This window comes from Clavispora lusitaniae, assembly GCF_014636115.1.
Source record: "Clavispora lusitaniae strain FDAARGOS_655 chromosome Unknown tig00000003_pilon, whole genome shotgun sequence".
Classification (NCBI taxonomy): domain Eukaryota; kingdom Fungi; phylum Ascomycota; class Pichiomycetes; order Serinales; family Metschnikowiaceae; genus Clavispora; species Clavispora lusitaniae.
This window is the reverse complement of record NW_027093975.1, coordinates 2,060,126-2,085,731: the sequence shown is the minus strand read 5'-3', so window position 1 is coordinate 2,085,731 and position 25,606 is coordinate 2,060,126. Positions and strand designations below refer to the sequence as shown.

At 43.8% G+C, this 25,606-nt stretch overlaps 12 protein-coding genes and 1 non-coding gene across 13 annotated transcripts; 8 read left to right on the top strand and 5 right to left on the bottom strand. All coding sequences in view use genetic code 12, as the record gives it.

Moving 5' to 3' along the window:
* Positions 1–184: 184 nt before the first annotated feature.
* On the top strand, positions 185–1,912 carry FOB63_000963 (uncharacterized protein; the record flags this gene model as incomplete). The annotated part of the gene is made up of 1 exon (XM_002619816.2): positions 185–1,912. One exon carries the CDS (start codon positions 185–187, stop codon positions 1,910–1,912), a length of 1,728 nt encoding a protein of 575 aa, XP_002619862.2.
* Positions 1,913–3,073: 1,161 nt separating this feature from the next.
* On the top strand, positions 3,074–4,723 carry HGT10 (glucose-inactivated glycerol proton symporter; the record flags this gene model as incomplete). The annotated part of the gene is made up of 1 exon (XM_002619815.2): positions 3,074–4,723. One exon carries the CDS (start codon positions 3,074–3,076, stop codon positions 4,721–4,723), a length of 1,650 nt encoding a protein of 549 aa, XP_002619861.1.
* Positions 4,724–5,479: 756 nt separating this feature from the next.
* FOB63_000961 (Fungal Zn(2)-Cys(6) binuclear cluster domain family protein) lies at positions 5,480–8,644 on the top strand (the record flags this gene model as incomplete). Its single annotated transcript, XM_002619814.2, has 1 exon — positions 5,480–8,644. The coding sequence occupies one exon, from the start codon at positions 5,480–5,482 to the stop codon at positions 8,642–8,644; it is 3,165 nt and encodes a 1,054-aa protein (XP_002619860.2).
* Positions 8,645–8,915: 271 nt separating this feature from the next.
* Positions 8,916–10,547, bottom strand: FOB63_000960 (Collagen triple helix repeat (20 copies) family protein; the record flags this gene model as incomplete). The annotated part of the gene is made up of 1 exon (XM_002619813.2): positions 8,916–10,547. One exon carries the CDS (start codon positions 10,545–10,547, stop codon positions 8,916–8,918), a length of 1,632 nt encoding a protein of 543 aa, XP_002619859.2.
* Positions 10,548–10,643: 96 nt separating this feature from the next.
* FOB63_000959 (Flo11 domain family protein) lies at positions 10,644–11,510 on the bottom strand (the record flags this gene model as incomplete). Its single annotated transcript, XM_066102506.1, has 1 exon — positions 10,644–11,510. The coding sequence occupies one exon, from the start codon at positions 11,508–11,510 to the stop codon at positions 10,644–10,646; it is 867 nt and encodes a 288-aa protein (XP_065958568.1).
* A 1,303-nt stretch (positions 11,511–12,813) lies between these two features.
* Positions 12,814–12,885, top strand: FOB63_005502. The gene has a single exon. It is a non-coding gene; the product is annotated as a tRNA-Gln (tRNA).
* Positions 12,886–12,941: 56 nt separating this feature from the next.
* On the bottom strand, positions 12,942–14,606 carry FOB63_000958 (FMN-dependent alpha-hydroxy acid dehydrogenase; the record flags this gene model as incomplete). Its single annotated transcript, XM_002619812.2, has 1 exon — positions 12,942–14,606. The coding sequence occupies one exon, from the start codon at positions 14,604–14,606 to the stop codon at positions 12,942–12,944; it is 1,665 nt and encodes a 554-aa protein (XP_002619858.1).
* Positions 14,607–14,796: 190 nt separating this feature from the next.
* On the bottom strand, positions 14,797–17,475 carry FOB63_000957 (Domain found in Dishevelled, Egl-10, and Pleckstrin (DEP) family protein; the record flags this gene model as incomplete). The annotated part of the gene is made up of 1 exon (XM_002619811.2): positions 14,797–17,475. One exon carries the CDS (start codon positions 17,473–17,475, stop codon positions 14,797–14,799), a length of 2,679 nt encoding a protein of 892 aa, XP_002619857.2.
* A 459-nt stretch (positions 17,476–17,934) lies between these two features.
* On the top strand, positions 17,935–18,924 carry FOB63_000956 (uncharacterized protein; the record flags this gene model as incomplete). The annotated part of the gene is made up of 1 exon (XM_002619810.2): positions 17,935–18,924. One exon carries the CDS (start codon positions 17,935–17,937, stop codon positions 18,922–18,924), a length of 990 nt encoding a protein of 329 aa, XP_002619856.2.
* A 53-nt stretch (positions 18,925–18,977) lies between these two features.
* FOB63_000955 (uncharacterized protein) lies at positions 18,978–20,753 on the bottom strand (the record flags this gene model as incomplete). Its single annotated transcript, XM_002619809.2, has 1 exon — positions 18,978–20,753. One exon carries the CDS (start codon positions 20,751–20,753, stop codon positions 18,978–18,980), a length of 1,776 nt encoding a protein of 591 aa, XP_002619855.2.
* A 540-nt stretch (positions 20,754–21,293) lies between these two features.
* Positions 21,294–21,836, top strand: ARF1 (Arf1p; the record flags this gene model as incomplete). The annotated part of the gene is made up of 1 exon (XM_002619808.1): positions 21,294–21,836. One exon carries the CDS (start codon positions 21,294–21,296, stop codon positions 21,834–21,836), a length of 543 nt encoding a protein of 180 aa, XP_002619854.1.
* Positions 21,837–22,359: 523 nt separating this feature from the next.
* Positions 22,360–23,184, top strand: ECI1 (dodecenoyl-CoA isomerase; the record flags this gene model as incomplete). The annotated part of the gene is made up of 1 exon (XM_002619807.2): positions 22,360–23,184. One exon carries the CDS (start codon positions 22,360–22,362, stop codon positions 23,182–23,184), a length of 825 nt encoding a protein of 274 aa, XP_002619853.1.
* A 138-nt stretch (positions 23,185–23,322) lies between these two features.
* Positions 23,323–25,581, top strand: FOB63_000952 (uncharacterized protein; the record flags this gene model as incomplete). Its single annotated transcript, XM_002619806.2, has 1 exon — positions 23,323–25,581. One exon carries the CDS (start codon positions 23,323–23,325, stop codon positions 25,579–25,581), a length of 2,259 nt encoding a protein of 752 aa, XP_002619852.2.
* Positions 25,582–25,606: the final 25 nt, after the last annotated feature.

Sequence of the window (25,606 nt, the reverse complement as noted above, 5' to 3'; positions counted from 1 at the left end):
GAGTCGCACCCACAACTCAATAATCTTGTGTGCCGGACTGAGCTCCTATAACCAAGTGTCATCCTTCAGTCGTTTAAGCTCGTTCCTTTTCTCAGCCGCTCTTCTTACCTTCATTGTTATCGTTTTACATAGCCCTTAGTTGGCCTAATTATCATTGCTTTAATTTCATCGGCGCTGAAAGATAATGTCCACTACCATTGTATCGGGTGTCAGAAATCGAAACCATACAAACAAGTTACCACCACAGGTCACTGAAACTCAGACGAGTGAAAGTCTTTTGATTGAAAAGCTAGATGCTTTCCTTTCGAGTATCGAACTGCGCTTAGAGCGTTTTGAGAGGTACTTCCAAGTAGTTGGTGCTGGAGCATCTGAGACCTTGGTAGAAAGTGAAGGGAATGGAAAAAACCCAACGCAATCACATAATCGGCGGGGCAGCACTGCTTCGCTCTCTTCCTTGAAGACTTTATCTGCAACCCACATGAACCAGGTTTATGAACAGTTACGGAGTGTTAAGGATCATGTACTTCAAACTTCAATTACTAACTTGGAGTACTTATACAAAACATTGGATGAAAAGTACAATGATTTATTCAGTAATGATGAATCATCGCTAATCTTACCAGAAGAGGATGTAACTAATGAGGCACTTTCGACCAACATCATCAACACCATTCAGTTCTTTGAACAAAAGTTGAGTCATATTGACCAATTCATTAAAAGTAGGACTCCAGCTGCAACAGATAACTACGACCATGATTCCAAGTTTAATCGGTTTCGCTTTTTCAACTTTAATAAAGCACTTAAAGAAGCCGAAGAAAAGTACTTGCATTACTACCAGCTTCCTTTGAGCTGGAGAGAAAACAGATATATTATTCACGGTTACAGGTTTTCCCTCCAACACAAGGATATACTCAAGTCCATGTTTCACTTCAACCATAATGAGACAGGTAATATATGGACTCACATCATAGGTACAGTGTTAATGCTTTATCTTGGGCTTGTTCATTTCCCAAAGACTGACGTTTTTGCCGCAAATACGTGGGTTGACAATATGGTGATGTACGTCTTCTTGCTTGCCGCAATCGAGTGTTTGGTTAGTTCTGTTCTCTGGCACACATATTCCTGTTTTGCACACCTTCAGATTCGAAACCGCTTTGCCTGTGTTGATTATACTGGTATCACCGTGTTGATTACATGTTCCGTCATATCAGCAGAGTATTGTGCATTGTACAATAGTTCAAAATTGTTGTACCTATTCGTGGGTTTTTCGATCATTTCAGGCTTGAGTGGATTGTTGTTTAATTGGTCGCCATACTTTGACAAGCCAGAGTGTAGGCCACTTCGGATAGTCTTCTTTGTGTGCTTGGCCTTGTTAGGAGGAACAACATTTTTGTGCAAATGGAGATACGAGGGCTTCCTTCCGTCGTTGTATTTCTACCTTCCACTTGTTTACAACTCGTTTGTGTGGTACTGGACGGGAGTAGTTTTCTACGGTGGGTTGATTCCCGAACGGTGGAGATATGACATTATCATCAATGAAGACAGTACCTGCAGACACACGCACACAACCAGCGATGTTTTGACAGGCCACATTGAAAATTGTGGTGAGGAAGAAATGGAGGAAATGGAACACGAAATGGAGGAATTGGGCTTGCATGAGGAACTGGATTCCGTTTCTGTCACCGTTGAAGCGGAAGACTCTGACAGTGAGGATAAAATCCAGGATATTTTAGCAAAGCATTTTCCTGCTGAACCAATGAGGACACCATACCACCGCGACCTTTTCTCATTGTGGTGGGTAGACTACATTTTATCCAGCCACAACATCTGGCATGTTTGTGTGGTGTTGGGGGTTACTGGCCACTACTTCAGTCTTTTAAGCATGTATAGATGTGTGCGGCAAATCTCGTGAGTCATTTAATAGTTAACCACACTAGAAAATATAGGGTCAAAGGATGCTCAGAAGTGTATTCAGTGCTGACTGGGCACATGTTCATAGCCACAGACTCGAGTCGAACCCAACTTGTATTCACCACGTCATGCTAGCCCTTTCTTCTGTAATTTTTTTTTTTTTGCATTCTTTTTTTTTCACGAGCTAACCAGCTCTTGGCGTGCATCTATTTAGCCCAAAGCGTACGTGTGCGGAAAAAGTTTATAATCTGGAAGCGTGAAAAAAACTTCACCGGCCAAAAGGCTGCACGCCGCTTAAAAGTTCTGGTTATGTTATGCAGTTTAAATTTTTTGATACATTTTGCCAGTACAAATGCGGGCCCAATCAGCGAAGTGCACCGAACATATGTAGTGTAAGTGAGCCCACCGAGAATTTGCGGCGACAAAAGGGCGACATTCCCCAAGTACGAACATTTTTCAGGTTCCCCACAACGGCTGAATTTCCGGCAGAAACCTTTTTTTTTTTTTTGCACCAGCAAAAAAAGAAAAGGAACACATAATAACGTCATGATACAGTTTCCCTGGAGTTCCTACATATTGCGCCCAGTTTCATCCTTTGCAATGTGACACCAAAAGTGCCATCCGGCATGTCCCTCATGTGCACCTGCATGTATTCCCGGAACAGTGATCTTTCATCCAGGACCCTTCTATGTCATGGCCTCCGGTTTCATCTGTAAGTCACAGGCGACCGCAAGGCTTTTCTTCCGCAAGACGGGGCCCAAATGCTTACCGAGGAGTGGAAACATGGCGTCTGCTCTGGTAAGTGTAACCTTACCCCGCAAACATTGCACACACGGGAACACATGGCTACTAACACACAAACTATAGGATGCGGCTCAAGCATTTGAACATAATATGTTGCGCGGGTGTCATTGCAAACGCGGCATTGTATGCCAGATGCCGGCAGAAGAAATGTACTTTTATGGCTAATTGTGCATATTAATGGCCATGTCTGCATTCCTTTCACGTAATGATGCTTCTGGATGTAGCGCAGGTGCATATGAGTGGTGGGGCATCCTTACAGTGAGAATGCCTCTTGTTTACCTTCAGGCCGGGCATATAAAAGCGGCCGGTTAGCCCCTACGTCAAATTTGCCCCCCATTCTAGAGGATTGTTACTGATTATGAAATTGGTTGGAAGAACAAATACCTTTGGTCTCTCAGGAAGACCTTTGAGACTTGCCGTCACTATCATCGCTACTACTGGTTTTTCCCTCTTCGGTTATGACCAAGGTCTAATGTCCGGTTTGATTACCGGTACGGAATTCAATAAGGAGTTCCCCGCCACTTCGCTTACTAGACCACATGTGGATAAGCACCATGTTACTGTTATTCAAGGTGCTGTCACTGCCTGTTATGAGTTGGGATGTTTCTTTGGTGCCTTGTTCGCTCTTTTCCGCGGTGAGCGTATTGGCAGAAAGCCTTTGATTTTCTCTGGCTCTCTCATTATCATTGGTGGTACTATCATTTCTGTCACTGCCTTCAGAGAACACTGGGGATTGGGTCAGTTTGTTATTGGAAGAGTCATTACTGGTATTGGTAACGGTTTGAACACCGCCACAATCCCTGTGTGGCAATCCGAAATGTCCAAGGCCGAGAACAGAGGTAGATTGGTCAACTTGGAAGGTTCTGTTGTTGCAATTGGTACTTTCATTGCCTACTGGTTGGATTTCGGTCTTTCGTATGTCGACAACACTGTCCAATGGAGATTACCTGTTGCTTTCCAGATCTTCTTTGCCCTTATCTTGTTGCTTGGTATCATTAACTTGCCTGAATCTCCTAGATGGTTGATCTCTCAAGACCGTAAGCAGGAGGCTATGGAGGTTTTGAGTAAGTTGGGTGGATTGCCTATTGATGATGATGAGGTTTACGCCGAAGTTACTCTTATCCAAGATGCTGTCAACAGATTCTCGAGATCCCAAGTTGGTTTCAAGGACTTGTTTTCTGGTGGCAAGACTCAGCACTTCCAAAGAATGCTCATTGGTGCTTCTACCCAATTTTTCCAACAGTTTACTGGTTGTAACGCGGCTATTTACTACTCCACTGTTTTGTTTGAGACCACAATTTTCCACGGTAAGAGAAGATTATCTTTGATTCTTGGTGGTGTCTTTGCTACTGTTTATGCCCTTTCCACTATCCCATCTTTCTTCTTGATTGACACATTCGGAAGAAGAAACCTTTTCTTGACTGGTGCTTTAGGTCAGGCTATCTCTTTCACCATTTCCTTTGCATGCTTGGTTGACCCTACTACACAGAATGCCAAGGGTGCTGCTGTCGGTATTTTCTTGTTTATTACCTTCTTCGGTTTCACCATTTTGCCTTTGCCATGGATTTACCCACCAGAGATCAACCCATTGAGAACCAGAACTGTGGCAACTGCCATTTCCACCTGTACCAACTGGCTTACTAACTTTGGTGTTGTGATGTTCACTCCAATTTTCATGGATGCTTCTGCTTGGGGTGCCTACTTGTTTTTCGCTGTCTTGAACTACTTGTTTATTCCTGTCATTTTCTTCTTCTACCCAGAAACTGCCGGCAGAACTTTGGAAGAGATCGATATCATTTTCGCCAAGGCTCATGTCGACGGTCGTCAACCATGGAGAGTTGCTGCTACTTTGCCAAAGCTCAACTACAAGCAAATCGAAGAACACGGCAACCAGCTCGGTCTTTACGATGGCGACTTTGAGAAGGAGGGCTTCGAAGTTAAGGAGGATGTTTCTTCAACTGCTTCTGATGATAGAGGAGAGGAAGGTGTTATGACCACCCAAGTGTAATATTTATTGAGAACCCTGTATAATAACGTGACGAGTTTTAAAACTTTAAGCAGTGCGTGCGACAATTGTAGCATCGGCTAGGACTGGTTGTACTTTCACCGCCTCGGGAAAACTATTCAAAACAGAGAGACCCACAGCGGTGAAAATAAAGAAAAAAATGCGGGTTATCCTACACTAGATGGAGAGCGGTTAAGTTTCCTATTAATTTGGTAACTCTTGACATCCGCTCTTTTATCAATCTTCTCCTTTTTCAAGCCCTAACACCCTCCTCAAGTAAGTCCGGCAGCCGTATGCCGGTTAACGCCGAAATATACAGAAACAAAAGAGAATTTTGAATGCACTTGATGACATCACCGCAAACATGCTCGGTTCTCCACCATCGTGATCTCTGCTATGTGCATTTCTGGGGCTTGCAAATGGGAGAATCTTCAAACGTATATAGGCCAAAATAGTAAAGTCCGAGTGAACGTTCATATATTGTAGAGGCGTAGATGAGATCCTTCCTTTCGCGGAGGTAAGTTTATTGTTCTTCCGTCTGCAGGCAACCATGGTGATTCTGGTGGTAATGTGCAATCCCCTGCCCCGCTTTTCTCATTACTATCTTGAGGTTCCTTCATCAGTCGTGGGGAGAAAAATAGAAAAAAAATAACGAAAGGGCCTAATAGCTCCAACCTTTATCTTCCTTGTATCTTCTCTTCCCAGCGTTTCTGAAACTTGCTGCCCAATACGTGGTCAGAGATACTAAGTAGTGACCAGATGGAAGTGCACATGAACCAGCCTCTTCTTCCCGTTGGTCTACCCAGTCAGTCAGCGTTTGAAAACAATGATACGGAGAAGTCGACTAAGAAGCTCCAAGAGGTGAAAGTCCTCGCCGATGGAAATGTTATGAAGCTTCAAAAAACAAGGCAACGACGAATTTTGAGCTGCATCCATTGTCATTCGAAGAAGATCAAATGCTCTCGAGTTCAGCCCGTGTGTGACAACTGCAACAAGCTAGGGATCGAGTGCAAGTACTTTGTTAATAAGAGATTAAGCAGAGGCCGCCGCAAAAACTCTCTGCCGTCGCAAACTCTGGCGAAGTCTTCTAGGGAACCCACCACCTCAAAACTGTCCGTCAAGTTGGAGCATAATCTGCCGAAATTCATTACTTCCCAAGATCCTGGTCCAATAGCCGCCCATTCTTCTACCCACTTATCTGACCTGATTCCTAAGCTGAGATCTCCCGATCAAATGAAGGATGATCCCATCACTTTTCCAGCAGATGCCCCACTCAATTATGTGCTGATGACAACAATGAAATCTGGCGTTAGTCCTCCCTCTGCGAAGGTTGAGTCCATTCCTCCTGTCGCACTTCCTTCAGAATCTACGAATCCGATGCTCCAGGCTCCTGTTGTTAACTCCGTTAGCAATAATATCACCAATAACTTTTTCAACACAAACTATGCGAATAATGGTGGCAATCAACAAAAAAATACCTCTTCAGAAGATCTCTATTCTTTTAATTTGAGTTCTTTTACTTTCACTTCAGGCCAATCACTAAATGGGAATGCAGTCCCAAACAAGATTTTCCCTGTCAATTCACAGGGAAAATTTGATCAAGATTCACCAAGAAAATCAGATGAGCCATACCGCCTGCCTTCCGTGGGAGTTTTGAAAAAAACTGACAGTAACTCTAATATAAACGGTATCTTGAATGGAAACTCACAAAGCGCAATTACTAACTTTGTGGACGGCCCACGGAGCACGGTCCCAGTTGTCACAAACATTTCAAATAATATTAAGGTGGCAACTCTGTCGACTTACACTTTGCAAAACTTATCGTCTGATATTTCCGATACTGAAAACTCTCAGCTCAATAATCCAAGCTTGCACAACTCTCTAAATGCTTATCCCTCAAACCCTGCAACTACGATGAATTATCTATATGGAACTAACACGTATTATGAAAGCCACAATTTGTTGTCAGACCTTATCAATCATTTACCAGGTTCGAAAGAACGTTCGCTTGAGCTTTTAGATCGTTACCAAAATTCTGTGCATATAATATTCCCTGTCATGGTCAATTTGCCTGAGTTTATTAAGGAGCATGAGAAATTTTGGGATAAATTTGATCCCAACAAGACCAATTCCAGCTCCTGCTTCTCTCCTGAGAGCCATGGTGATTTCAACTTGTTGCAGTTCTATACATTATATTTTCCGATTCTATATGCTGCAACAATATCCGAATTTGAGGAGTATGACAATTTGCTCTTAAACCAAGATATTAACAAATACTTGAAGGGGTTCAACAACATATGTCAATATTATAATTACCCTCATGGATTGAAGTCTATCCCACTCCTCTTGGGTAATGTGATTATACAATCAACTAGCCCCAATCCATCAACTATGGAAATGTCTCAGATAATGAGGTATGCAAAATTTTTGCAATTGCATAAAGATCCTGTTAAGTCATTGCATATATCCGATTGGAAGATTGTCAGGTTCAGAAGAGTACTTTGGTGGGTCATTTTTGGACTAGATGCTTTAAGTAGCCACAATTTTTGCTTGCCTCCAGTTTGCAAGATGGATGACTTTAATGTTGAATTGCCTGAAGCAGAGGATCCTGTTTATGATTCTTCTGGTCATTTGATTCACAAAAAATTGAATGTCGCAATTCTCTCTATGACCATCAAGTTCAAGTATGATCGTATTTTGAGCGAATTGGTGAATCAGTTACATAATGCTCTTTCACCAAATATCTCAACCGATGAGGTAGAACGAATCAAATCCATGATCATAGGCTTATTCCACTACATCCACCAATCAATCTTGAAAATGAATGAGTTCTTCAAGGCCAATCCACCAAAGACTGTCCAAGAAGTGAATCTACTTCATTTCATAAAGAATCACTCGTGGAGCTACGTTGATCGCGCCATGATGCTATTGCATAAAAAGATTCTTCTTAATGAACCCAAAGGTGATGCTGGGAGTTTGGAAGTAACGAAGGATACACCGGCTCTTTCATTCCGTAAAGGCAGCGGTTCTTTGGCTTTGAGCGAGTATGAGGATACGTTTGGCAGATTGCAAGAGACAAATATAATCAAGAATTTTGATAATTTGTCGATCTCGCAACTCAAGTTCAATCAGCATGAGCTTTTCACGTATGAGAACATGCATAACAATTTAATTCCCTCCATTTTGCATAATTTGAATGATTTCTTGAAATATAATGACTTCATCAAATTTGGGAAGTTCAACTGGTATGTGAAACGAACAATACCTTTGGATTCAATAATAATGTTGTTTGTGGTAATTTGTGTCAAGTTCAAATACGACTTTATGACGTTAAATGAGTTGGTGATCTATGTCAACTTGATAAACAAAGCGCTCTTCATTTTGAACAGAAAGTATTTCAAAAATGAAAAGTACAAGAGGATGCTTTCGTTGACAAATTTAACATGGGAGTTCATTTTAAAAAAGCACAATGTTGTGCGCGTTATGAATGCCATAAACCACCGGAAGGATGTGAAGGTGGAGTTTTTTGACTACCAGGTTAGTGGCTACATGAATTTAAGTGAGCTATTCAATGTTATGGACGTGCCTCAGCCTGCTTTGATCTGTGATGGTGAAAATTATGGAGCCATTAAAGATAATGATGATGTTTCGTCCTTCAATGAACCCTCGAATAGATGGGCAGATCAAGAATTAATGGGCCAGTCTTTCTATTCGAGCAACATCCTCAAACAATTAGATGACCGAAGTGATACAGATTTGCAGGGTCAAAAACTTGAGCTTCTTCAACTAAATGAGAAAATCTACTACGATCTACGTAACAACTTTGTGGACATCATCGATTACTGTACCTTCTATTCATCGTTGGAGAATGTGCTTCACGAATTGATGGATTACATTAACAGCAGCGGGAATATCGCACATTAGATCCTTATAGACCTGCTATTCTAGCATTCAACGTTCAATAAAACAATGAGTGTGTATTGGTAATTTGCGACTAGCAAAAAAAAAGCGTGAAAAAAAACCTCTACACGGTCGAAGAAAAGGGTATAATTGTTCGAAATCAAAACAATCCAGCAGGGATATCACGAAAGTATGTTTTGGGTCTTAATGCCAAAATCTGTTAACAGTTCGTATTTTTTTTTGTAACTTTATGGTAGCATTACCACCATGTTTAATCTTCTCGACCACTGATCTCTTACTCTCTCTCTCTCTCCTTTTCCATTTCAGCGCACACTTCACATGGAGATTCATTAGGGGAACCTCCAGAAGAAGCAGAGCCTGATCCAGAACCGGATCCGGAACCTGAACCTGAGCCAGAGCTAGAGCCGCCAGGGCCGGATTTGGCTGACCCTGACCCTGATCCTGATCCTGATCCTGATCCGGAGGCAGACGATCCTGAGCCTGGACCAGAGTTTGCCGAGCCTGAGCCTGAGCCTGAGCCTGATCCTGAGCCTGAGCCTGATGCTGAAGAACCTGGAGAACCTGGAGAACCTGAAGAACCTGGAGAACCTGGAGAACCTGAAGAACCAGGAGAACCAGACTCAGAAGCGCTTGGAGAGCTTGGAGAACCAGACTCAGATGAACCTGGAGAGCTTGGTGACCCTGGAGAGCCTGGAGAGCCTGGGGAACCTGGAGCACCTGGAGCACCGGAAGCACCAGGGGAACCTGGAGATCCTGGAGATCCGGAAGCACCTGGAGAGCTTGGAGAGCTTGGAGAACCTGGAGATCCACTTGGAGAGCTTGGAGAACCTGGAGAACCTGGGGAGCCTGGAGAACCGGAGGCACCTGGAGATCCTGGAGAACCTGAAGCACCTGGGGAACCTGGAGAGCCTGGAGATCCTGGAGAACCGGAAGCACCTGGGGAGCCTGGAGAACCTGGAGAACCTGGAGAACCGGAAGCACCTGGGGAGCTTGGAGAACCTGGAGATCCACTTGGAGAGCTTGGAGAGCCTGGAGAGCCTGGAGAGCCTGGAGCACCGGAAGCACCTGGGGAACCTGGAGATCCTGGAGATCCTGGAGAACCGGAAGCACCTGGGGAGCCTGGAGAGCTTGGAGATCCTGGAGAACCACTTGGAGAGCTTGGAGAGCCTGGAGAACCTGGAGAACCTGGAGAACCTGGAGAACCGGAAGCACCTGGGGAACCTGGAGAGCCTGGAGAACCAGACTCAGACGAACCTGGAGAGCTTGGTGACCCTGGAGAGCCTGGAGAGCCTGGGGAACCTGGAGAACCGGAAGCACCTGGGGAACCTGGAGAACCTGGAGAACCACTTGGAGAGCTTGGAGAGCCTGGAGAGCCTGGAGAGCCTGGAGAACCTGGAGAACCTGGAGCACCGGAAGCACCTGGGGAACCTGGAGAGCCTGGAGAACCTGGAGAACCGGAAGCACCTGGGGAGCCTGGAGAGCCTGGAGAGCCTGGAGCACCACTTGGAGAGCTTGGAGAGCCTGGAGATCCTGGAGAGCCTGGAGCACCGGAAGCACCTGGGGAACCTGGAGATCCTGGAGATCCTGGAGAACCGGAAGCACCTGGGGAACCTGGGGAACCTGGAGATCCCGCTGGGCCTGATGGGCCTGCTGGGCCTGCCGGGCCCGCTGGACCTGCTGGACCTGCTGGACCTGGAGCACCTGGGGCACCTGGAGCACCTGATGCACCTGGAGATCCTGGTGATCCTGGAGATCCAGAGCCGGAGCCATTACCTGAGCCGTTGCCTGAGCCGTTACCCGAGCCATTGCCTGAGCCATTGCCTGATCCAGAGCCCGAGCCTGGTGGACCACCTGAACATGAACATTCCCAACAGTATTGGTTGAATTCGGCCTTCTGTGTTCCCATCAGTTCAAAAAGCTTGGCCTTGGATTTGAAGTGCAAAAATCCTCTCTTCTGATGAGGACCGAGTACTTCCTTTGCAAGGAATTCTGGTGAATCTTCTTACTTGTGAGAAGAAGAACCCATAAGCTGTCCAGCACTAGTAAGAACCTTACAGGAATCAGTGCTGCCTTGGTTCTTCCAAGCAAATTGCATTGGGAAAACTTCTTTCCACCCAGAAGCGGAATCCAGGTTCATATCAATGTTAAGTGCCAAAGATCTTGGCAAGCAGCACTTGCCGTTGATGATTTCTGGTTTAACGACTATAGGAGTACTCCATTGTGCCCAGTTTTCGATATTGGTATCGTCACCCTGGATCAATGGGTAGTCCATTGTACCGGTACCTGTGAAAGTGAGAGACGAAATCATACTGATAGGAATCAAATTGATAATTTCATTGTACTTGTCCATCTGGAAGTTACACATGACCTCGTAGAAGCCATTAGCATATTTTGTAACATCAGAAATTGCCAAAATAGCTTTAGGAAACAAGCCCAAAGTTCTCTTTTCATTGTCGTCTCTTGCACTAATTTCAATGTCAGTACCACACTTAATAATAGTGTTGACAGCACATCCTCCACTGCCACCCATGGCACCGCTTGGAGCAGGTCCACAGTCGTCACCCGAACAGCTTGGCGTGGAACCACAGTTTCCGCTCGAGCACGAGCCGGAGCCCCCACTAGAGCCTCCACCCAGGAGACCACCCAAAAGCAATTTCTTTTTAACATCAATCAAACCATGCACGACGGAGAATAAAGCCCCGAAGCATGCAGCCGCCGGATATATACCGATAACGAAGGCAAGAAGCACTGCGTAAACTGAAGGAGTTTTCATGTTCCGTAGTGTCTGTCGATTGGTAAAACAAAAGTTCAAACTTGGTGAGACATATTTATACACCTTGATGACAAGCAAGCATTCCCGATAGAGCATCCGCGTATTATTCAAGAGCCATTATCTGTTTAAATGGCTCATGCATCAGGTTGTTCAGAGACTTCAAAAAATTTGGTAACAAAGGGTTTGGGCTCCTGAGGGAATTGTCTCTTTCGTGATGTTGCTGCAAAATGCTTTCATCGCTGTACAGCGGTTGGATTTTCACATAATCTCATAACCCTAAAGGGCTCGTGAGCTAAAACACTTAGCTGGGGCATGTGCATAGATGTTTAAGGACTGGTGATTTGAGAAACTGATGCAGTTCCGTGTATTGCAAAGGAAAGAAAACAGGAAGGCGGTTAGTTCATGAAACGCGAAGTACGGGTTTCAATCCGCTCGCCCATCCTACCTTCTCTGATTACTAGACTCCCATAACTTGTTGAGCCTATCTAAACTGGGATTTTTTTTTTCAATACATATTTTCTGCACCTGCGGCAACGATGCACAATTTAAGACTCCGGCTAAAGCATCTTTGTTCATGTTACAGAGAACTATTTTAGACTATTGTTTTCTGCGCCTTGCCCTGATCAATGTGCACTCCACATACCATTGGATCCCAACTAGTGCTCCTATTATACTGAATGGGATTCTCGGATTGACAGGGTCCAAAAGAGCAAATTCAAAATATCTTTCTTGGTATTGAATTTGCGAAAGATGTCCATTCCGTTTGTCTTCGTCCGTTTTAGGTTTGTTTTTTTTTGTTTTTTCTTTTTTGTTTTTTTTTTTTTTTGATTTTCCCTTTTTATGTTCGCATGGTTAGTTTCATGGCAGACACATTACTCTCCAAATCAATAAGGGAGAGTAAGCATTGAAAAATACTGCTTAAATTGACATTGAAATGAATCTTGCCCTGTTTTTCATATGGATGTTACTTGCCAACAGTATGTGGCTAGAACCTTCGTTAAATGAGTAGCACTGGGATATTCTTCGTGGATGCGAAGCGCTTTTCCATGCTAAGCTAAAGAGACAGTGATCCATGCGTACAAGCATGTCACCAAAAAAGAAACCCAATCTGGCGTGTTGCTAGAATAAGAAATAAAGAAACAAGCCTTCCTTCTATGTCTTCTGCCAATGCAAAGAAAATCGATAAATATAGCCCGGAATGTGGAATAAACTTTGATAATGCCGGTACATGCGATCGCGGCCAAATCCCGCGTAATGACAGATAACATTTAGAAGTCTTCAGTATATGCAAACCGTTCTACCTACAAACCCAGCATTATGTTGCTCTCTACTTACAGGCAAGACGGATAAACGTCTCCATTTTACTTGGTATACGGCCTGTTTTTTCCCATCACAAGAAGGTTGTATAGTGTAGTGGTTATCACTTTCGGTTTTGATCCGAACAACCCCGGTTCGAATCCGGGTACGACCTACATTTTTTTGTTCGTTGCCAAAGCACGATGTTTAAACTTTTTTTTTTGTATAAAATCACTCGTTTCTAAATTTTGGTGGGCTCAATGGCTCATAGTTGGAGTTGTACACGCTGTCAAGTGGCGATTGTCTAGCGTACAAATTGCGCAAATCCAAAAGATGAGGACCAAGCTCGTCGATTGTCGACACTCCCAACAACCGCATGTCGATTCTAATTTCATCTTTCAAAAGCTGGATAGCTTTGCGGACACCGTCTTCCCCGTACGCGGAATTGGCGTACAAGAAAATTCTTCCTAATCCTACACCTTTCGCACCCAAGCAGAGTGCCTTGATCACATCAGATCCACGTCTGACACCTCCATCGACATAAATCTCGATCTTATCGTCTAAACCCTTTTCCTTCAATACGGGCATAGCATCAGCCAAAACTTCTATCGGAGCTCTGGAAAAATCAAGTTGCCGACCACCATGGTTGGATAACACTACGGCTGGGATGCCCTTTTCTGCAGCTAGTATGATATCCTCCACGCTCTGAACACCCTTGACCGCAACTGGGACACTGCTCATGGCCCTGATGTCGTCAATGTCTTTCCATGTTACTGCAAGGTTTGCACCATACGGAACAGATGTTCCAAGGTCTTTGGCACCGTCATCATTATCGACTGGTCCTGCACGGGCCTCAATCTGGGCTCTAAGCTTCATGTCTTTCTCTCTGCGGCCCAACTCCGGTGTGTCTACGGTAACAAAAATGGCCTTTAACCCGAGCTCTTTCACTGCCTTGACCGCATTCACGGCCGCCAGTTCGTTGCTCAAGTACAATTGGAACCATTGGGTTTGGCCCTTGATTGCAGCTTCAGCAATGTCTTTCAAAGGGTAAGATGCAGAGTTGGAGATCATTTGAATAACGCCTTCCTTACCGCATCCACGTGCAATGGAGAGTTCTCCATCTGGATGACCCAACTTGGCTTGGGCAGCGGCGGAGCAGTAGAGAGGTACCGAACATTTCTGACCTAACATTGTAGTGGACATATCGACGTCTTTCAATTCCACGAGCACGCGAGGCTTGAAGAAGATACGTGAAAAGGCAACGTGGTTCTCTCTTAAAGTGATTTCGTCATCCGCACCGCTGGAGTAGTAGCACCAAGCTGTAGGGGATAACGTCTTTTTGGCAATGTACTCAAAATCTGATACACGGAAAACCTCAGAAAGTGGAGGTTTGTTTTCTCTGTTGTCCTCTATCTCGTCATCATCCATAGACGTGATATCTTCGGCAACCTCCATCTCGCCAATAAGGGGACCCAAACACTCTTCCTTGGTTAAGTACTTTTCAAAAAAGTCTGGGGCATGGTACTTGTTGAAAATAGCCAGTGCATTCTTTCCCGCATAAGTTTGGATGATCTTAGGTCCTCCTGGATGTCTCTTGATAAACTCGGTCAAATCGTAAACTTGGCCATTGATAGCAACCCAGATTCCTGTCTCAAGCGAGTTGTGGTTCCGCACATCTTCAGCGGTGACTCCTTTAGGGGCCGATTCCAGCTCGAGTGGACTAAGAGATTTCCAAACGAGAGCAGCTGCCGCAGCTGAGCCAATTATGGCATATCCTAAGCTCGACGACGGCTTAGAGTGAAGCACATTTGTCAGTAACAGCCTGCGAGCGTTGGGACCTCTTTTAGTGATTGATCTCAGCAAGAGGGCAAATCTATGGCGACTGAGTCTAAACATGATTACTGTAGAAATCGAAAGAGGCTAATCCATGTACTATTTATACTGCAGGACACTTTATGTACCCCACCAGTCAGATTCCACGCTTTGTATGTCTTCGGTATATGCGCGCGATTTCTTTGGCCCGAAATCCGCGCCCCACATGTCTCACCGGGGTATCTTCATGCCAAGCACAATTACAACACAAAACTTAGTCCACCACAATAACCTCCTTGGTAGAGCTTGACTTCTTGGGTGGCACAGGGGGAAGATCGGACGATTCCGAACTGGCCCCTTCGTCTCCTTTCTTCGGGGTCAGAGATTCCATTGTTAATCGGGCCACATCCGGCATATCGTTCTCATGCAGGATGCTGTCATGGGTCTCATTTTCAACATCGTTGCCTGTTTGGGACAGTGTAGAAGCACCGGTCGACTTTGATTGCTTTTCAATAAGCGAGCTCAATTTCTTCTTATTTGGGGAACTAGATCTCTTAAGACCAGTTCCGCTACTTTTGCTCAGAAGGTCGGATTTGGATTTGACTGGAGTTGTTGGTGGCGACTTTGATGACGACGTCTTTGATGACGAACCTGGTCCAGACACATTATCACCTTTGCTGGAAAGGTTATTTTTTCCTGCAGCTTTCGTCACTGCTCTCTTAAGTTTAGTCTCTAGACGTAATTTCGCTGCATCGCTACCATTTGATGCAGTCGTGCTGTCCGACACGCGAGGCTGATTATCCGAGTTTCTGGGCCCAGTCCCGGATGCGGCGGAACTTGCTCTCAGCGGCTTGTTGGAGTTTCTTCTTCTCAATTCACCAAAAATATTGTCTTTGTGAGCGAATAGATCGGTTACAAATTCTTGCTGGATGATTTCCACAGCAACAGTGTTAGAATGTAAATTCTTGCCTTCGGCACCTTCGTTGTCTCTCTTCGGCCTCAAAACTAATGCACCAAACTCTTTGCAAAGTCTCAAACGAAGTGACGATCCCAAATCTTCGTTTGCGGAGCTGATGATGTTAACAAGACGATTGAGATGTGTCAAAATCGCATCTAGAGTAGCCAAACTGCACACTGGTAATTCCAGTAAAGTGTTTTGTAAGCCTGTAAGTCTGGATTTGTTAACGTTTTTGTCCTGGCTCTCAGCTGGATAGTTTTGGTATAATGTCATTATCAAATCAAAGTAACTATGTGGCACAATGGAATCGGGCAATTCCATGAAATAGAGTTTAAGCACGTTCGTAACAACTTTTGGTTCACTCTTTTTCAAAATGTCCTTCATTTCAGCAGCATCTGTCAACTCATTCAATTTGAATCGAAGCTCGTGCACTTTTGACAAGTGGACTGGCTCTGTCCACAAATTCATTCTTTCAGTATCGTTTTCTAAATCAGGATAAGCATTGTCCAAAAAGGAAAGTGTGGCTTGGATTATGGATGGCACTGCTTTCCTTTCCAAACGCGCTTTAACGTTTAGGTCGACACCAAATGTCTGTTTAATATTGGAATTGTAGTAGTTGTCATACAATGTAACGCGGGGTTCAAATCTCCCAGTGCCATAATTTTCAATCAAAAATTTCAAATCACTCAGAGGGTGTATGGTCTCTTCTACAACAAAGAGTTCATCCGATACACCTTTGAGAGCAGCCCATTTATTCGAAAAAATGGACAAAAAGTCGAACATGACTTTTTTAACCGCCCTCAAACGGTCAAGCTCACATTTTTGCATGAACGCCAAATGGTCCATCACGGTTTCTTCGAATTTGCATCTTGTCATGTCCAAATCTTTTGTTGACTCAAAGTACGCAATGTCCAAACTTTCAACTTGCTTTACTAGCTTAGGGTACTGACTCTTGTCATTGAAATCGACAGAAGCAACACCGATGGCTTGCTTCACATCTTCGAAATAGTTTGTGAATTGGTTCGTTTTAGTGAGGACTGTTGTAGGTTCGGCAACATTTGCTCTTGAGCCATCACGTTCGTACAATTTTGTGAACTCAAAGGCAAGTGGTTTCCATTGATAAAGAAACTGGGAAGAGTTGATGAAGCTCTTACTTGCATTCATAGAGCCAATCAACCGGATGAAGTTGTTTTCAATCAAATCCTGTCCAAAGGACTCAGCCTTGGCAATATTTCCCTTGTACTCAGGCATGTTATCCAATAACCATTGCGTGATGGCGCTCCCGCTCGACACATTATGATACGTACCTAAGATCGGCACTTTGTGTGAGGTCAATTCGATGTTGCTGATGATGTCACTCAACAACTTTCTTGCATTTTTGTAATCGTATACTGCGCCTGCAAAAGTGTATGTGTTTTCATTCAACTCATTTTCGGTTTCGCTAATATTTTCATTGTCCGCACTATTGTCAAAGCTAGTGTCCTCTTGTGGGATTTCGGCTAGTTCCTCGTCAGTGTAGCGAGATCTGAATTCCTCCAACACTCTGCACTTGTTAAAGTACTTCTTCTGCAACTTCTCCAAAGCAGTCTTCTTGCTTTTATAAGCTTTGAACTTTTCAGCAATTGTTGCCTCTGAAAACGCCACTCTCAGCTCATGCTCTTTACACCATTTCAGAAAGGGGTCCAAAACCATTCCTTGAATGTTCTGAGCCACTTCGATATGATACTTCCCCTGCCGAGAGAAATTCTCGTTCATCTTGCTAAACGCATTCTTTATGGTTGACACATAATCATCGTCAGTGTGTCTTTTACTTGTAGGTCTCACTTGCCCCGGCAAATTTTCAAGCAGTAGGCCATACTGGAGCTCCAGATCCATGCGTCTGTTAAACAATTGAATGAAGTCCTCGTTTTCCTTCACTCCTTCGAAAAGGACATCAAAGAGAACCTCATGACCCAGATGATAGTCATAGGTCCAGAAACTATCGGCAAATGACATATTAATAATAAGAGTTCAATAGTAAGTATGTTCAGAAGGTAAGGCGAGAGAACCGCAGAACGCGCCTACTTCTATGTTACGTAGAGGAATGTGCAGGGAAAAGCGCACTCATGCAAATGGAAGACTCGCTTTGTGGGTAGAAACAAGCTAAGCTGGGTTCCAGGATGGTTCTCTATGGCCCAATGTGTCTATAGCATCGTTCACTTTCAGTATGTTTGGTTTCCTTCCTACTGCTACTGTTCTCCATGTCTCGATTATTGGTCTCACTTCTTTGGTTGGTGCAGTACGTGTTCTCTGGCGTCGATAATTGGAGTGCCGGATACTTGCCCCTTCGTTCGTCCTGCAGACATTGTGTACACCAGAAGAGTGGTGTATACAGAATTCAAACGCGAGTATCTTTTCTGGTATCCGTTTTTCTAAAATACCTTAACTCTTGCCAGTCTTTTGCAAAATTAAGACATGTCTGAAAAAATTCCAGAGTGTCCCACTACCCCTTCGTCGGGGCATGCTTCGCAATCTTCGTCTTATGGGTGTATCACGCCCCGGTCAGCGAAACATTCTCGAGCCGTGTCCTTTGAGATGGGGCCTAGCACCCCGGTGGGCCCACAGTGTGAGAGTCCAAAGTCGTACAAAAGACATCAAAAGCAGCTTTTGGACCATTTCCCATCAGAATCCCGGGCGCAGACCCTTTTTCTACCAACGCCTCTGACGGTGGGCTCCGGACGGAAATCGAAATTCCATCCTGGCCTTTGTGAGCCATCCACGCGATCAAAGTCATTGACGGCGAGTCTACATGCCCTTGCTGACGAACACACAGAATCAAGACCTCGGAAGCTTGACCTACAAGTCGAGGACACTCTGCTAAGAGAGTGTGATCTGCAGACTGATGACAGTTTAAACGCAGAAGCCAGGGAAACGCCAGAAATAGAACACGCCTTATCACCTCACGATAGCACCATCAACTACTTTTCTTCTGACCCCCTAACTCCCCCTACGGTAGCTAATATTCCGGAACCAAAAACTCCTTCTAAGTTCCAGCGCTGCTCGATCGACGGTTTTTCCGACAGTGAGGATGACATTCAAATTGTCAAGGTTTGCGACTTGGATAGAATTGCAAGAAAGAGACTAAAAAATCCCTTCGTTGGTGAAGCTCCAGACCATGAATATCGGAGCCCCAAGAAACAGGAATTGGATCTATCGACGCATATGGAGCTTTTGAATCATCGTACTGGTGAGCGTCGCGTGGAAAAGTTGTCTGCTGAGCAACAACGCTTCAAGCCTCGTAAACTTGACTTTACGCTGGACGTAAAGAACCCAGTCAAGGAGAATTACAATATCGCCAACAAGTACATTGGGAACAGCATTGGGAAGAGTTTTATCATGGGTGAACCGCAGTCAAAGTCGTCTCTTAGTTTTAATATTTTTGACGATGACGCAGATGAAGCATGATATTTATTCGAATACATTTTATATACGGTTTTGCATTATTCATAGAAGACACATTATTGACGTCTGTACTTTTTGATGTTGTCCCATGCTATGGAGTTAGCATTAGGAAGCTTGATTAGCTCGACCTGATTCAATACTTCAGGGTTCGCCTTATCAGGATACGTGGCAGTGTATCTTATAGGCTTGCTGATAGCATGCTCCGGTTCCCCATCCTCGCCTCGAAGCTCTATAGGCAACTTCTCCATAATCTCAGGGTGTTGCGTTGGTAAAGTGAACCTGAGAGAAAGATCTGGTCGAAGTAAATCAACCATTTCTGACGTTGGTTGCAACTGAGCTAATGAGCCATCAGGTAAGTTCGCCCGTTCTCTGAGAAGCTCGTTCTTTCTCTTTTCTCTCGCTTCATTTTGCTTGATCAGATACAACTTCTCGAAATCAATAGATTTGAACTTAAAAAAGCACTTCCATGTGTCCTTTGACACTTCCCTGTATGAGTTAACGAGCAAGTTAAATAAAACGATATTGTGAAGCATTTCCAAGTTAGTGAAATCCTCTGTAAATCTGCGCTGCCTTTCCAAGACAATCTCAACATTATCATCGGAGAAAAACTTATGCATGAGACCTTTGATAGGTCTATCTGCTCTATTCCTCAATGGTTTTGTAACCTTATTGGCTGGAACATGTGTAACTTTATTGCTTTTTGGAGTTGTTTCTGGAGTAAATCTTCTAATGCGGTTTATGCGGTTCACTAACGCTGCATCCTTATAATTTCCTGAACCAGGGCCTCTATAACTTTTGAAGTAATAATACTTCGAATGGTATGCATCTTGATCATTACTGAAAAGAAGCTGTTGAAGCAGTTTGGGCATCTTCCCACTGTCGTTAAATTTCATCTTGAGGGAACTAAGGTGCGCCCTTTGGGGATTGAACATTGCATTCTGTTGCGCAGCGCTCATTTGTCCATTGGTCACGAAATAGTTAGGTACCTTGCACAATGTACTAACGTTGAATTCAGGTATAAGCCCACATCCAGGGAGTATATTTTCAGCTGGATCTAGGAGATTCGGATCCACACTTCCAACATGCCTCCTCAGCCTTCCCAATGGCTTCTTGTTAGTGCTCTCATCATTGTTCTCACTGTCTTCTTTTGGTTTGTTGATTTCTAGCTTGGTATAATTGTTGGATCCAAATATGAGCTCTCTTTCTTGTACGCTGATCGTGTTTCCATACACTCTTCTGTAAGTGCCTTCATGTTTGTAAACCAGATACTTCGTTTGCGGATTAAGGCAAAGAAAAGTTGCATGGTTTAAAGGCGTTACCGCCTCAACAGAGCCATACTGAGGGAATACTTGAGATACCGTAATTAAGTCGTCCTCAACATTCACCACAGCCGGATGCTTTCTCTTCTCAGAGACCACATCCATATCATTAGCATCGCTACACAATGCCTCCTTATTGGCCACAACTTGGTAGATAAACTTCAACTCCAAGTAAAACAACTTTGTATTCGTTTCGCTTTCGCTTATAAGTCCTTCCTTTAAGAGTGCTTCATTCAACTTTTCGTCACTAATAAGCAAGAAGGTACCCTTTTTCACACCTGAATGGCTTACTATCTTCGACAACACGTGGTAAGAAGATGGGAAGTTCCACAATTTCGCTAAATCCTGGACTAAAACGTACTCTGTATTGTTGTAAATAAAGAACGGGACTTTGAATTCCATTGACGGAGAGATCGAAACATCTTCTGGGGGCTGTATTTTCACATTTTCCCGGATTCTGGAATATCCGTGATGCGGAGGGAACTTTCGTGGATGCCGAACCTGGATAGTCATGTTTATGTTGAAGAAGTAATGTGGCCGTAACCTACTTGGGGTAAGTCGCAGAGGTACAGGTGCATATATTCGCCTTACGCAGACACAAGAAGGGGGATACAAGATTGACGAGAGAGAGCGTACGTTACGTTGCGCCTATATATGTTGTTTTCTGTGGATTTCCCATACACGTTTCATTTCTTTCAACTAGCCATTTCATGTGTGACGCCACAGCTACTTCAGCTTCTCATAGACGAAAGAAAGATCTTGGCACGTGATCGTCCAGAATGGCTAGGAGCACTTTGTTATTAGTGCAGACATTTAGTAAAGAGGCAACTAAGAAATAGCTGTAAACATGTGCAAACAAGTCTTAGCACGAAGTGATAAGTCTACACAGAAAAGGTAAGACATCGTCTTACCGGACGAACAACAGGAAATATTAAGCCCCGATCCTGCGTACAGTCCCCGGATCACCCCAATCGCCCAGTGACCAAAATCCCGATCTCAAATCCAAATTACCATACTATTGGCTCACACCAAAACTGAAACACACGACAGAACATGGGTTTATCGTTTTCTAAGTTATTCGCAGGTCTTTTCGGCCACAAGGAAATGAGAATCTTGATGGTTGGTTTGGATGCTGCTGGTAAGACCACCATCTTGTACAAGTTGAAACTCGGAGAAATCGTCACCACCATTCCAACTATTGGATTTAACGTCGAAACCGTCGAATACAAGAACATTTCTTTCACCGTCTGGGACGTTGGTGGACAAGACAAGATCAGACCACTTTGGAGATACTACTTCCAAAATACCCAAGGTATCATTTTCGTTGTTGACTCCAACGATAGAGACCGTATTGCTGAAGCCAGAGAGGAATTACAACAGATGCTCAACGAAGATGAGTTAAGAGATGCTTTGTTGCTTGTGTTTGCCAACAAGCAGGATTTGCCAAACGCTATGAATGCTGCTGAAATCACGGAAAAATTGGGCTTGCATTCTATTAGACAACGGCCATGGTACATCCAGTCTACCTGTGCCACCTCAGGTGATGGATTGTATGAGGGTTTGGAGTGGTTGTCCACTAACTTGAAGAATGCTTAGGTGTGTTACTGAATTGGTAAGCGTCGTGTCAAACTATGTAGAAGTATCATATTTTTCAGCAACGCCCACCTTCAAGCGTGTTCAATGGTCTAGAGTCCATGGACGCATTGAGGAAATGCAAATAATACAGCGTCGCCCTAATGTGTAGCCGGTTGTAAAGCACTAAGAAACATCTTGAGCATACTATGTTAAGCATTCCCTTTTAAGGGCTCCTATCGTGTAAAACCTACTTTGCGAACAGTGCATCTAGTCCAGACCAACGCACGCTGTCCAGACTCGATTTTGTCCAAATAACGGACTGTCCCGATTTCTACAGACGCTTAAGCGCCATTCTAGCTATTAAAATGGGGCGCGGCATCCAGCATGAAATGGCTCCAGAATTTGTTTCCACATGGCACACAGTCGGGGGCAACCGCGGCTCCGATTACCATTTTTCTCCGCAATACGGTGTGTGGACCTGCACTAGGCTATTCCTATAAAACGACAGGGGAAGCCATGATTTAAGGCTACTAAGACGGAAAAAATGTCAGACAGTGAGGATATTTTGTATGAGGTTAAGGGAAAGGTGACTGTGATCACCTTGAACTTGCCAAAAAAGTTAAATGCAATGACTGGCGACAACTATCTTCAATTGGCGAAATTGGTAGCCCAGGCAGATGAAGAAGACGGTACAGTGGCCACAATTATTCAATCGACAGGCAGATACTTCAGTGCTGGTGCTAATATTCTGGGCCTTTCTGAGTTTGATGATCCTTCTGAGATTTTCTCCCATGATTTTTGGTTCAAGAACTTTGTCGGTAGAAACGCTTATCTCGTGGATTTGTTCAACAACCACAAAAAGGTGTTGGTTGCTGCACTCAATGGTCCCGTGATTGGTTTGTCGGCGGCATTGGTGGCGTTATGTGACTTGATTTACTGCATTGATGAAGAAAAGGTATACGTATTGACTCCATTCGCCAATTTGGGATTGGTAGCCGAAGGGTCTTCTTCCGCAACATTGTTTTTCCGTCTCGGGTGGTCCAAGGCTTCTGAGGCCTTGCTCCTCTCTAAACCCATTCCAGGGGACGACTTGAATAAAGTTGGATTCTTCAATAAAGTATTCACGGGCAAGGGTCTCACCACGGAGCAGTTCAATGAAGAAGTATACAAGGAAATTTCCACTAAATTGGAGGGCTTGTATGAGCCATCAATTTTCCAAAACAAACAGCTTCTCAAGTCCAACAGAGATCACTTAGTCAACAACGCCAATTCCAAGGAGCTCATCCAGGGCTTCAATAGATGGATCCAGGGTATTCCACAACAAAGATTCGTGCAATTAGCTAACAAGGAAATAAAGCACAAGTTTTAGGTAGCCATGAATTATTACTTATTTTCTCAGGTATTTACTGTAGTCTACACAATTTCGTTGCGTTCACTAAGATTGTTCGCGCTATTAGTACATACATTTACCCCACCAAAATACTCATCCACACATACATTTCACATCATGTCATACAATCTACCCTGTCCCAGTCTAATGGGTATATTCTTTGTTGTGTCAAACCATAATGGACCCCATTTTGTTTTCCATTATCCACCCGAACTATCGAATGTCACACTACAGTCGGCCGGAGCCGAGGAGTCGGATGAAGATTTTGATGACGAAGACTTCGATTTCGAGGAGTCGATTCAGGAAAAGGAGTCGCCGAATGCATGGGATGTCAATCATAGAGAGTATTATTTGGGAACTAAGAAGGATATAACTTCTTTTCTTGATGCTCAGAGACACATCAGAGGACAAGAAAAAAAGAAGTCTTCAAGACCAAAGGTCTCCAATTCCAAAACATCCCAGAGCTTACTGAATTCTGCACCTACATCGGGTGATACGAGTACCGTATCAGCCTTTTCAACATCAAATGAACCAACCTCGAAGCAGATATTGGGGTTTGAACCAGAACATTTGTGCGAAATGCTTTGTCCACCCAAGGACTTGTGCAACAAAAGATTTGAGCTAACATTAGAGCGGGTTGTTTTCTTAGGATTACCAATTCATGTTTTCAGTAACGGGTCCTGGAGATCAAAGAAACAGAAAGCAAAGCTGAATCAAGAGCATCAAGGAAATGGTTACGATAGTGGCTCTGATGATAATGATTCCAAAAGCTCTATGCATATGTTTCACATGGTATTCGTAATGAATCCGCTGGAAATTGAGCGTGATTACAGAATAGATGAGATGTTTTATTATATCACTTCCAAGATAGCTTTAGTCCTCAGATCTGAGCAACTGAGACATGACTACGTCTGGAATCAAGTTCGCAACATATCACGCTTGAAAGAAGAATGGCGTACTGAAAGCCAAAATAATCCACTGATGACTACCTTGTCTAACTTTCTACTCTCTAAATCATCTTTATGCAAACTTATGGCTGATTGTTACGAGGCCATCTCCTCTTCCAAGGTGGCTAATTTATTGATTAATAACAAACTACGCTCGTTTCAAATCCCGATAAAATTGGAATTTCACTCTTTACCAGAAATGACAGTTCCCTTCATTCCTGGATCCTATTTAACATCTGCTGTAAATCAGTTTGGAAAGACGGGGTTGGTCAGCGTGGGTGAGACAACCAGATATAGAGCTAACAACTTGATGAACATATTACTTGGCGGCAAAAGTGCAGACGGAGGTGATGAGTTTGAGGACTCTAATGATAGTCTCGATCAAGAGGACAAATCCAACGCGAATGATGTGATTTATTTTTCTTTGCTTCTACTAGATGACCCTGAAGCTATCATACGTGATATGAAGGTTGAGCAGCAATCTGGACTTGCTACTTTTGTGAGACTGTTGAGACCTGTGGATTCCCTTGTGAAGGTGGCTGATAGACTTAGTTACGCTTCCGATTCAAAGTCAGCAATTAGCTTAGGCGAAGTCAAGCTGTTCGCATTACATTTAATTTACTGGAGAAAGGCTCGTGCAATTCCTCCTTTGAATTCAAGATCAATTTACATTGTTTCTCCAATGGCACCATTGACAACGAACTTGCAATCAGACATTGCCAAGTTCAAGCGAGACTTCACTGCAGTGCCATCATTGCCTGTATTTTTGAAATTGTTGTCAACGAGATCGAAGAAGCCTAGACAATTCGCTTCTATAATTCCTTCAAGAGATCATAAAGAAACGTATTTGATGGCTCTTGGTTGGTTAATTCGATATGGATATGTGACCCAATTACACACTTACATTTGGCTCAAGGTCTCACGAAAAATTAAAATGAGAGTAGAAGAGGATATGGAAAATGAGCTTGGAAATGGGACTAAGCGCAACAAAGACACTGAATATAAGGAACCACCGGCTTCCGACAATAAAGTCGGTAATCATGTCACTGTTGACAACTCTTCTAAAAAAGTGGAAAGCGCTAGCCAGCAAAAACTCTCGGGTTCTATCGATGAAGAAATAGACAACATACAGAGAAGATTTGAATGGTCTGGAGAAAGTCCCGACATAATAATGGAAGACGACGAAGATACTATTTTGGTTGATCCTGGCCGTGCGTCCAGCATTGAAAGGCGATGGATAAACAGAATTATCCATGATGAATGCCACTTGTCTTCGGAATTGACATCGATATTTTTCAAGGTCTTGAAGTATATGAATGGAAGAAATTCTCTTGAACTTCTTTTGTTGAAGGAAAATATTTCTAGGACAGACTTAAGAAAATTACTCGTTGCCATCGAGGATCACATCATTTCGGTACGCCACTGGTAATACTCAGAGTATGTATAGATATATG